Genomic DNA, 12,478 nt, shown 5'->3' with positions numbered 1-12,478 from the left:
GGTGGGTGGGCGGGAATCTTTTCTCTTTTTTAAGAAAAAGAAGGATTAAAAATCTGAAATTGGGCCTCCTTAAAGAGGAGCTGGGGACATGCTGCTGGATCTTAGAAATTCTTCAGTGGAGACAAATAGAGGAAGTGAGAGTCCACTGTCAGGAAGCCTGAGCCACACTGTACACATTTTCTCCAAAGGGCCCGGAGGGGCCAGGGTACCAGTGGGGTGGGGTATTCCACTGACCCGCACTCTTGTGGGATCGAGAAAGCCCTGAGCCAAGAGCAGATGTTCAGACATATTCCCGAAAGAGATGAATGGGAGGCAGATGGACCACAGCTCCTGAGAATGGATCAGTAAAGGAAAGGAATCTGCATGATACTGTTGGAGGATGTTCAGCGCCTGAAGGTGACCTAAGTGCTCTCTGCACAGGTGAATCCTTTCCTCAGGAGGGGCTGGTGGCTCAGACGTTGGAACTCTCGCCAGCTGTGCCCCTAACCCCCAGTCTCCGATGTGACCGGGTTATGCCTCATCCTGCATTACTGAGGTTGCAGGAAATGGAACTCAAACAAAATTGCACATCTCATGGTGGAGGCATAGGTATTTCTTAGCCACAGGATCAGCCCACAGAAAACACGGACATGTGTACGGGCATGTACGGACATGAACCACCTTCTCTCTTCATTAAATTCTGCAAGAACTCAAGATGTCACGTTCATGGGTATGGGTCGTGGATGGATTGCTTGTGTCCTTCTCCCCCCATGAAATATCGCACATTTTACATGCCAAAAATTCTGAATCCTGTTAGAAGGGATTCCAGGGACTGCAGCATCACTGAAGTGGCCTTTGAGTTCAGAACCTCCATTCACCAAAGAAACAGCAGAACCCAAGTAGAATGCTGCAAATTATGGGATGCAAATCCATACAGGAGAGATTTGTCTTGGCATTATTGTTCCTGAGGGATTTCACCAAAAGGCTGCAGCACAGACAGAGCTGTGAGCCTCTATTGCTTTTACTTAAATAGTGATAAGCTTCTAAATACTGTAAACTTCTCGAAGAAACTGTATATATATAAACATATATATCATGAATAGTATTTCATATTATTGCAAATAATACTGACAGTAATTGCCTTCCGATAACCAAATTGGAACTTACCATCATCCATGATGGGTCAAGATGGTCTTTTACTCATTATAACGTTGCATGTGTTAGATTTAGTAAACACTCTTTAAATTTTATTCTTTTTTGTGATGCGCTATAAGGGGAATCACAGTGGCCACAGCATCACATCAGCTTGTGGAGTGAGGCCTTATGTCGTGGATCACATGCATTGGCTGAGAGATGAACAAGTTACCTGTGCAACTTCCTGCTCTCCGTCTGCACTGGTGTCGGCCAGACTCATTGAAGTCCCGCTTACCGCATTCATATAACATTGGCCTTGGAAGATGTGACTAATGTCTATGCCTCTGTTTATTGCAAACCCTGATTTTTTCCCCAGGGTGTAAATGTGGGGTTTTGATGGCGCCTCCAGGTGAGAAGACAGAGAAAAGGGATCTGAGTCCCGGGGTGGAAGCTGCCAGGGCTGGCTTCACTCAGTGCCGCTCCCCGAGCTCGTCTGTGATGCAGCAGGTGGGGTGGCCCCAGGCGCCCCCAGACGCACGTGGCTAATGGCTTCCTCTCCCAACCTGCTTCTCCCAGTCGCACTGGCAAAACAGGCCTGAAGATGAGCAACACATCTGAAGCCACGGCTTCCAGATAAGGTTCCCCAGCGACAGCTGATTGGGGACGTCCCGCAGGGTCTCAGCGTGGCGAGCTGCCGCTTCCTGCATGGTCTCCAGGATCTCCCGAAACCGGGGCTGTGACGTCGGAGTTAACGGGTTTCTCTCCCTGGGGTCTTGGGAGATGTCGAAGAGCAGAGGCGGGTCGTGGTAGGTGACGTATTGCCCGTGACAGAAACACACGTGGGTGGCAAAGCATCCGTTGGCGCCCTCGGGGAAGAACTTGGGTGTGAAGAAAAAGGCTTTCCAGATGGACGTGCCTGTGGTTGACAAGGACAGAAGTGGGTTTCGTGGGGACAGGGTCATCAGAGTCACCCCCAAGAGAAAATGCACAGAAATCACCCTGCCGTGCGCTGCAAGAAGGCAGAGACCTACCACTCGATTATGCATGGAATGGATTTCTCATGCTTAAGGCTCAAAAGGGTAAGAGACATAGCGTAAAAAAACAACCCCATGCATTGCTGTTTAACTGCGACAGAACAAGAGACGAAGCCGATTATGCAATAGCTGTTAGGATGCAAATTTAACCGTATTAGAACTGTGGCATTTCCTCCTTGATCCATCTCTCCCTCTTTCCCTCTCTCTTTCTCTCTCTTGCCCCTCCCCTCTTCCTCTCTCTCCCTCTTCCATCTTTTTCCCAACCCCTAATTGCTTGGGAGAAGCTAGTGAGAAAGGAAAAAACCTTACTAATAGTTTGAGCAGAGAACTCTAAGAGGACTGCCACAGTTCAGTCTCATAAACGTGGGACAGGCACTCAGCAAATACACACTGACTAACAGATTCTAAGCTCCGAGCTCTGACCATTTTTGTTCTCCAACTTCAAGATGCTAAGCTTCGCGGCCTGTGTTTAAAACAAAGCGGAGGGAAGAGGGAGGCTCAGTGCTAATATGTACGTGAGATGGTAAAACGCGACACACACACGTACACATGTACACACGTGTACACATACATATAGCCATCAGGAACCATCTGAAACACGCTAGGACCTCAGCTAACATTTGATTTCCTCCCTTTTAAGAAAGCCCAGACGCATCCCATCCAGAATTTAGTGAGGCTGGGCGTGAGGATGGGGAGAAATTGCAGCTGGGTTTCAGAAATGATCTTTTGGGGGTGAAGAAAATGTTCTGATATTAGATTTGACTATAGTCGTAGAACTCTATACATTTACTAAAAATGGCTGAATTGGAATTCTATGCTCTATATGTGATACCTAATAAAGGTGCTAAAAATTCCAATTTGACCCCAGAGTAGGATGGCTACATAGTTTTTAAAATGTAACTTCTGTGTTCCATTAAACACCCAATATTGCCATTTTTAGAAAAAATTAATTTACCGACAAATAATTGTGAGATCTTTGGTTTCCTGTTTATCCTACAATGTTATGACCTTCTGAAAGCTGACTACTCATCACACAAGCTCTGACAGAGGTCTAAAAAGTGTTTCCTGGGTAGAAAAAGGTGGCAGATCAAAACAGAGTTAACACATACGAACCAAGCAGAATTAGGTGCAGACCGAAAATGTCCTTCTTCGCTTTATCCTTTCAGCTTTTTTATATAAAACCATAGAGACTGTCCCACTAGAAAGCATCACACACCTATATGATTCACTTCGATCATTTGTTTGCATGGAGATGGTGATTTTGTAGTTATAGGTATCGAGTGGCCCATGGATCCAAATGCAAAAGAAATTAATGGAATTAACAGAAAACAATTGCCATGGGTCCCACGTTCTCCCCAAACTGCCCCTGACCTCAGACAGGCATATTCAAAGGTGACTAAACCTCTCTGGTTTGGGGAAGAACCGGTCAGCACAGACAAGCAATGTGCATACGGCCTAGATAAATACACTGAAGGGATCCATAACGGGGAACCTCCCGTCCATCGCGTAGTTGATGCTGGGAGAGATGGCACTTACAGGCTGTGTCGCTTTACACAACTTACAGGTCAGCACCTGCCTTCTAAAGATGAATTCAGGCTGCGAGGCTGCAGGAAGAATTCCAGGGCCTGCTTTCCCTCTCCAGCAGAAGGTAAAGAGGAAGCAGGTTACCTTCAAATTCTTTCCGTCCCCCCCTCTCATTCCCCTTGACCCCTAGATCTCCTTCAGAAGCCTTTTCGGCAGCGAGAAGCTGCAGCCACTTAGAATCTGTCCTCCATCAGGGTCAGCGGGGCCGAGGCTGTTACAGACAGAGGCCTGGGGAAGCACGCCTCTTCTGCTCCGGCCCCAAAGCTGCAAATCTGGTGGCTGTTTTGAACTTGACATTCGAGTCAAGTCTTGGTGTGCTTAAAACCCCAAGAGAGTACAGGCTCCCGGAACAAATTCATTTAAGGGCCTGCCCTACCCGCTTGCTTTTGAAAGCCTTGCACGTAGATTCCGTCACTAGCCACCTGTGCTCTGTCCTGCCCAGGTGTGAACTGACGGGCAGGCAGTTTTAAGGACCAGGCAGTAAATAAACCTCAAGTACCCTCACAGGGGGCAGCGGTGGTATGGCAATGTAGCTCGGACAAGTGCTGAATGAAGAACTAATTTTTCTGAAGGTTTCTTGGGTAAGCTATAGGGGTGTTTGCCTTTTCATAGCGCAATTTGGACTTTTGAAACTTTTTATAAAAAGATACATTGAGTATTCTCTGTATTATTTCTTTAGACCGCTTTGGAGTTGCTCAAATGAGAGAAACTGGGCTGCATTTTATTGCATCTAGGTGTATAAGATACGAAGCCTTACTTCAGGGTCTGTTCTGTTGCTCACCAAAAACCCAGGAATCGACATTGTCAAAGGTGTCATTTCAACAGAAAAAAAGTAAATCAGTAGATCATGTGATAAATCAGGAGGCACCTGGTGTCACCTTATATTTCTAATAGGTATATTTATTCCTGTTTACCAAAATTATTTTAATAATGTATTTCATCCTGGATCTCTCCATATACTACTAAAAAAATGTTGAGTTAAAAAAGTTTTTTCTCTATTGTTAAAATTCCAGTGCTTCTGTCTCACCTCTGTCACAGATAAATATTTTGACCACCACGGGATCTGAATCTTTCTTACAATTGAGGCTCACTGACCAGAGGAAGCAATTATTACATTTTCTAGGGAGAACGCAGGAAAATTAAATGGAACATTTTTTTCAAAAAAAAACAGTCTAAAAGTAGTGATGGGAACAATAATTCGACTTAGGTTTAAAATACGCTCCAAAATTTAACAGAAATAATTGTGACTATTAGAGGACAAAGATGACATACAGTTAGAGGGCTGCTTTGTCAAGGCCATAGAAAATGCTTACCAAAAAAAAAAAAAAAAAAAAAAAAAAAAAAATGCTGTGGAGATCACTACCTACCTATGAAACCCATTTTTATGCAAAATCACCACTGGAAAAAAACTGAGAGGATTCATGAGAAAAGAAAGTTCACAGTCCTTTGACAAAAAGGCAAATAGAGTTTAAGTGAGAAAAACTTGACTCCTAAGCTAGACCCTGAACTCAGCACCTTCCAAGTGTAATCGTAATACAGCTATTTCATCCAAATTAAAATAAGCACTGGGTTCCTGGGATTTCTTGGGGATCTGAGGGGCGTGAGAGCCCAGGACAGGAACAGCTGTTGTGATTTTGATCACTCCCAGGGACTCAGCCACCAGAAAAGGTTCAGAGGTCCGTTGACAGAGAAACCCGAAGCCTGAGCACACAGGGTCCCCAAGAACAGAAACAGAGAGAATGCAAAGCCCGTTTTTTTCTGCCCATGTGGCACTGGAACGACCTTCTGCAGACATCAGATGCTAAGTTGTGCCTAACAGATACCAGTCAGCTTTGCAAAGTGTTTTTCCCTTCATGCGAGGATTCTTGTCGGTCTGGAGCCATGACCAGCATCAAGGGGAGACATCCTTCGTCTCTGAGCTCAGAAGTGTTTCCTGTCTTGGTGGCTAGCTGACTACGACCTGCTTGAACTCTCCTCCCCTTTCTGATGGCTCTGACAGTGTGGGTTCCAATCCCAGCTTTGCGACTTCCTAGCTGTGGGATGCTGGGCGTGGCTGTTAACCTCTCAGGGCCGCAGCTCCTTTTCTGATAAATGAGGATAATAATAGTACCGGCCTCTGGGCTTTGCTTTGGGGGTTAACAATCCATGCCCATGTGTAAAGCTCTCAGAACAATGCCAGGTGCATAGTAATAGCCACCTTTGCGTGCGCTTTGAATATAAAGCTGCCGTCAATCTCAGACAAAAACACTAGTTTCTTTATGCTCTTAAACCTGTTGCCACCGTAATACAAGTCCTAAGACACCTTGCCCCCTACTCCTAAGGAATCTTAAAGAATACGGACAACAAAATTTAAATGGCCTCAACACACTGGCTCTTAGTTTATCACTCAGATTGAGACATCCTTTGATGAATCTTGCTGAACAGCTAGTCTTGGCAAGATTTATTTTGGATGTTTGGAGGATTCTGCGTACATACAGAAGCCACCCAGAGTCATTTGGGGTTTTCGGACTTAGCAGTGTTTCCCACTACACAGCGCCATCTTGGAGTCCTTCTAGAAGTATTTCAAAGACTTTTGTGTTTTCCCACTGTGAGCGGCCCATACCACCCCACTGGGACCCTCAGCTTGCCCCCTTAGTAATGTTGATATCATCTCCTGGACGGACGTCTGAAAATCCACCCCAAGGTCCCCATACTCATGGCGACCTCCTTGCTTCCACGATGTCCCCCAGCCGTGCTCTCCTGTCCTGAGCCAGCCACCCGACATCAATGCCACATTTTTGTCTTAGACCCAAAGATTGTAGGATGGGGGCCCACATGGAGCCACCTAGGGCACTAGTGTCTTCACACATGCTGCCAGAGAAGTGCGCACCCAAGGGCTCTTGTTCTTGAGCCCTGAGACTCGTGTCCACCCATTCTCTGTAGCCCAGACCCTCAATGACCCAGCACTGGGCTCATGGATTATAGACCCGGTTCTGCCAGCTTCCTGCGCTGGTTGCACTGAGACTCAAGATACAAAAACACTGAGAAAGAAGAGGAGGCAGGTAAGGGCTGTGACCCAGAGCACCTGCTTTTAAATTCAGATTTAGAGGAACCCTAGCTCCACGAGTGATGTCTAAGTGCCTGAAAGTAAAACACTCCCTTTGACTAAGCGTTTGTTTTTGCATTTGGGGGGACGGAAATATGAATCCTGTACTGAGTGGGTACACAAGGCGTGCTAAAGTCTCCCACCCCCCTTCACTGTCTCTGTGTGTTGAAATCCTATCCATTGTTCAAGGTCCGACAACTCCTCCTCTGTGAGCCTGTCCAGGTCTCCAGCCAGAAGCTACCCCTGTTTCCTGGCGCCTCTCAGCAGTTTCTACCGTGCATTCAGCCCTGAAGGGCTACCACCGTCTGTGGACTCCATTTCTTTCTAGGTTACTCGCTCTCTGAACACAAGAACTGTTATCTCCCACGTGTGATAAATGCCCAGTACCTAGGGCCTTACATAGAAGAGTGAATGTATCTGTGAACTGCCAGTGCCCAGGGCCTTACGTAGAACAGATGCTCAATAAAAATGTGCTGGTAAATTAATGATGAGCGGGCCGACGGGATGAACGGGAAGACACCGGAAAAGAGGGAAGAAGCCAGCTGCCGCCACGGAAGCCGGCATGGGCGCAGACAGGAAGCCCGGTATGTTCTGTGTGTCTCTCCTCCAGAGCCACTGGGGGCGTCCTGCCTAAAATCACTCAGTGCCAACACAGGCTCCAGCCAGCCAGAGATCCAGGCTGCTTGGTGACATTTGGTCACGGCAGATAAATGAGCCAGGAAGTCAGAGATTTCTCCACGGGGTGTCTCCACGTCACCTTTGCCTTCAAGAAAGCGTGTACACAGAGGCATGTGCAGGGTGGACATGGTGGCAGTGGGAGGGTGTGGATCAGGGTCAGAGTTCATCCAGGGGAGACCAGAGCTGAGGTCCCCAAGGATGGGTGGACTTAGGGAATGAGAGGACACGCATGAATTCCAGAAACAGTCCATGGGGCTGTGGAGATGGCCAGAGAGACAACAGTGAGGAAGAAGAATCATCTTTGCGAGTGTGAATAAAAGAACTTATTGTCTTGGGGGAAGAAGTTCCAATTTACCACAGGGCAGACTCTCAAAGTAGCCAGTGTTGGTTTAGCACCAACTTGGCGTCAACTCGTTACTGCACGCCTATTCTGTGACCTCTGACACCTCTTCGTCCTCATCTGTAAATAACTTTGGTAGAGACTGAAACTATCCTCAGGCTCCCACAGTTGTGGGGTGTCACCAGGGCACACGGACACCCATAATGAAGGCTACACTGCCCAGCCTCCTCTGATACCAGGTGTGCACAGGTGACCAACTTCTGGCCTGGGGAACATCATTCTTTCCATCCATTGCTCCCTCCTGCTGCCCGTAGGTGGACACTATCACCCTTCTCCATGCAGAAGAAGCTGCTGCATCCTCCAGGTGGTGGGATGGAGCTTGGAGTCTGCATCCCTGAAACTCTGGGGACCACCTACCGCTAGACTTCACTCACGAGATGAAGACAGAAACCTCCCTCTGATATAAGCTACCGTGACTTTTTGTTTCTGTTACGGCCAAATCTAATACGAATATAATCAAACTCACTTTAAATAAGGAGGATTAAAAGAGGCATCATATGCAAAGAGCGTAGCAGAGCATCTGCTAGACAGGAGATATAGAATAAACGTAAGGGTGCAGGGTATTGTTATCAAGTGTGTCTTCAAAAGACATGCAGTGGTCACATAAAAAAGATGACGTGTTTCAAGAATTAAGAGAGTTTATACCCCAATAAAGATGTTAAAAAAAAAAAAAAAGAATAAGAGAGTAACAGAGGGAAGAGCCTAAAACCACCTACAAAACATTTGTGGATAGAAGATCCGAAGGTGAGGAAGACACAAATATTTAATATAAATACCTAATATAAATACTTAATACAAATATTCACTACAACATGCCTTGGTTAGAACTAAAATGTTCCCATAGAAAATGCCCAGGTCTGCTAGCAGATGGAAGCTAATCAGGACGGAGCTAGAAACAAGCAGGAATACTGTGAGAACTGACATATGCCCCATGCTGACATCGAAGAACAGAGATGTGCAAAATATTGCAGAAAATCAGTAGGAGCGAGTACGTCAGGGGGGAAAGGGCGGAAGAAGTGGCCTATGGTAGTTGCGAATAAGCTGGGTGCTCAGCTAACACTGGAGGACTCGTTCAGAAACACTGCGCTTTGGGCATTCGAGAAAGAAACTCCCATTCTGATGTATTTTGTCTCTGTAAGGAAGCAAGGTTGCATTGCGACAAATGAACAGAAGTCATGGCTGACACGTTTTTCGTCCAAGAATTAATGTAATCTTAGGTCAGACATGTGAAAACTTTAGTCGGAAAGCATTAGATGTCTGTAGAGAACAGAACTGTGGTTGCCAAGGGGGAGGGATTTGGGGGAGGGATGGATTGGGAGTTTGGGGTTAGCAGATACAAACTATCATATATAGAATGGATAAACGACAAGGTCCTACTGTAGAGCACAGGGAACTATATTCAATATCCTGTGATAAACCATAATGGAAAAGAATATGAAAAAGAAGGTATATATGTATAACTGAGTCACTTTGTGGTACAGATGAAATTAACACAACATTGTAAATCAACTACACTCCAATAAAAAAAAAGTAGATGTATGTTTCAAAAATGGTCTAATATTATTTATAAGGTAATAGGAAGTGCCATATAAAAATACATGTTTGATAGACCAAGTGGGAGAAAACAAAAAAATCCATTTATAGACGGTGTTTTTCCATTAAAGGAAATGAATGGTTGGGACGATAAGCCCGTTACTGAAGCGTCTGAGTGATAATGAGATAAAACAAATTGAATAAACATTGAACACAATTTCCGGGAAACCTTTTCCATCCTCCTATATCACCATCACACCTTCTCTTAGGTTGTGGGCAAAGCAGATTCCGTCCATCCTGGGACACATCACCCTGCGTTCCTACAATTACACGCACACACGTCCCGCGATACCAGGCTGAGAAGGCAGGTGAAGGAATTAGTGGGTGAATATCGCAAAGGTCAAGAGCTGTTGGGAATGCAGCCTTTGGTCGAGATTTTCAACCAAAAGGAAAAGGAAATCCTAAGACTTGAAATATATGCTTGAAGTGATTTACGTATATGCGCTTTTTCTTAATTGCAACAAAAGTTCTGGTTGGGCGAGGGCTTCTCCTTCTTAAGGTAAGCTGGAGTACAGGAAAGTTCTCTGCAGCTTTCATTTGAAAATGCCACAGCCCCCGTGAGTTCAGCTTCGGCCCTCGATTTGTTGTTTCTGACCCTTCAGGTTTAACTTCCGATAATCAGACAAAGGGGAATCAGATCACCAACACGAACCGAAGTCATTAATAAAGACAAAAACTAAGCATAGCCTTTCTTACACCAATCAACTCCTGAGACATAGGCAGCTGTAATTAGAATCTTCTCTCTTTCCTTAGGTGCATTTTAGAGGCAAAATTAATTTTTTAACTGGGTGAAAATCTTAGTGAACAAAACAAGCATTTGTCCTCAATTACTACTGTAATGCTGTTGCAATTTTAAACCTCACTTATCTCCTATTTTCAAAACAAGGCACATTTAAAAGAGCTAGATATAAACAAACTTCTTTGGAATGAATCCTAATTTCCTACTGCTTTTTGTTGTGATTTAAGATTTTAAAAACTTATTTTGAAGCCTTAAAAGTCAAAATTGTTTATCGTTTTTCTATAAACAATGTACGCTTCAGGTGCACTACTGAGGTTTTTCAAATGATGCTTTAAAAAGAAGTCACAGGAGAGAAGTTTCCAACAAACTTGAATTGAAAAGCTAGCAGGATTTATGGGGCTCCTTGGATTCCACACCAGCATAACCACATCCCATGGATTTCTGTGCGACCAGCTGGCCTGGAAACTCTCACGCTAGTGCGAGCATTTAGTTTACAGACTTATATTCATCGGCTCGAAAGTCTGCAGCAGAATCTCAGAGCTAACTACCAGTCTTTTAAGATAAATTTTACCATAAAATCAAGTTGTCATTACATTGAATTTTTACTAACACTGCTTCATAGGTCAAAACTTAAAGCAAAACTTTTTGAATACACGCGGAACAGTAAATTTAAACTCACAATTCCCATTGTAATGCAAGAAAAGTTACCGGTGTCCTAATAACACTTTCGTGAGTTCTTCTAAAATGCAGTGGGCGTAAGGATATGAGATGATTAAGTTAGGCCATTCAATTTGCTGAGACAACGAAATTACAGAAACATTATCATGAGAGAATCATTCAATTATAGAGAAGACACTGTATATAAAAGCTGAAAGGGGTTCATGTTTTAAAAGGGTGGAAACAGCATTCCAGCTCTAAGTTTTTGGGAAAATGAGTAACAAGGTGGGAATTGTAACATGTAGGCGTCCAACTGATCAAGACAAACAGCAACTGGATCTTAACCACACCACCACTCAGTTCTAGTTTACGGGTACCAGCGTACTTACTGCCGGTAAGCTTGTGCTTTCTGAGCGAGGAACAGGGCGTGCGTTTGCTAGGTCTGCCAGTTGCCGGGGTGTCAGTGCTCGCCGCCTGGCTGACTTCCAGGTAGCAATGCTTTCCCAACAAGCTGGCAAGATGCCTGAGCCATCCGGAGGTGGCTCCAGCTCACTGCTGCCCTGACGCTACATTTCTAAACCCTGATCCTAAATGTCTCTCTTCTTTTCTAGCAAAGTATTTGGAGGCCAGGAGGCAGCCCTCTTACCACTGACAATTATGGGAAGTGTCTCCTGTGTACTGATTACCATAAACTCCTACCAGCACAGATCCGAGACGATGTCAGTCATCTCCTCTAACCAGTACTAGTTTACTTTCTGTATTCTCCAGTTGACAGGTAACTCCACACACACGGGTGACACTTCCTTACACACCTGTGCATTCCCAGCTGTTTGCACAGCCTTCAGCCCGTCCTGAGCTAAGAGGTAAGCAACTCCCTGGCAGAGAATTTGGTCTATTTTGCTCACTGACAGGTGCGCAGCCTAGCCCAGAAGGTGCCACTTAGTAGGTGCTCAATAAATAAGTGTACAACAAACGAACAGATGAAATACTGAGCAAACAGCCATGGAGCCATGTGTGACAGCCAAGGCAGCAACCATTGTTACTGAGTTTCAGGCATAATCTGAAAAGCAGATGAGACGATTCATAAAACCCACGGTTTCCTGAGACCCTTTAGCTAGATGGATGATTCCAGTGTGGAGACACCGTCATTTTTCCTCGTGTGCTGCTGCTTCAAAAGAGAAGATAGTAAGGAACTGCATAAGACAAAATGTCACTTGTGTGTTGTCTTAGAAGCAAGCTTTATCCCCAGGCCAGCTGCCTGTCAGAATCTGGGTCTTGTTTTTCTCACTTACTCCTATTTTCTGCCTCTTCCTGTCCCTTTTCTGTTTACTCCTCCACATAATGTGCTTCTCAACACATAATGTGTTGAGTTTCTTCCGGCTCCTCTAACTCGAGGGGGTTGGCTTTATTTAAATGCAATTCTGCAAGGCTCAGGACGTGATATCATCCTTCTTTAAACAAACAAGAGTCCCCCGAGACTTTGTTCTTTACACTTCTCGCAGGCTCCGTATAAAAGGAAGTGGTGAGGACCACATCTCTCATTTATGATGAGATGGCTCACATATAAATGCTGCCGATAATCTTAAAAAGAGACA

General features: G+C 45.0%; 1 protein-coding gene across 2 annotated transcripts in view; it reads right to left on the bottom strand.

Moving 5' to 3' along the window:
• Positions 1 to 11: 11 nt before the first annotated feature.
• STS (steroid sulfatase) overlaps positions 12 to 12,478 on the bottom strand; it is a 180,439-nt gene continuing 167,972 nt past the window's right edge. For both annotated transcript variants that reach the window (XM_024756278.1, XM_024756277.1), the window contains one exon: positions 12 to 2,029. In XM_024756278.1, coding sequence (XP_024612046.1) covers positions 1,656 to 2,029 — 374 coding nt within the window. In that variant the 3' untranslated portion in view covers positions 12 to 1,655. The remainder of the gene's footprint in view (positions 2,030 to 12,478) is intronic.

The sequence above is a fragment of the Neophocaena asiaeorientalis genome, unplaced genomic scaffold (assembly GCF_003031525.2).
Source record: "Neophocaena asiaeorientalis asiaeorientalis breed wild unplaced genomic scaffold, Neophocaena_asiaeorientalis_V1.1 scaffold69, whole genome shotgun sequence".
In the NCBI taxonomy this organism is placed as follows: Eukaryota; Metazoa; Chordata; class Mammalia; order Artiodactyla; family Phocoenidae; genus Neophocaena; species Neophocaena asiaeorientalis.
The sequence above is the reverse complement of the archived record's forward strand: the minus strand, read 5'-3'. Positions and strand labels throughout refer to the sequence as shown.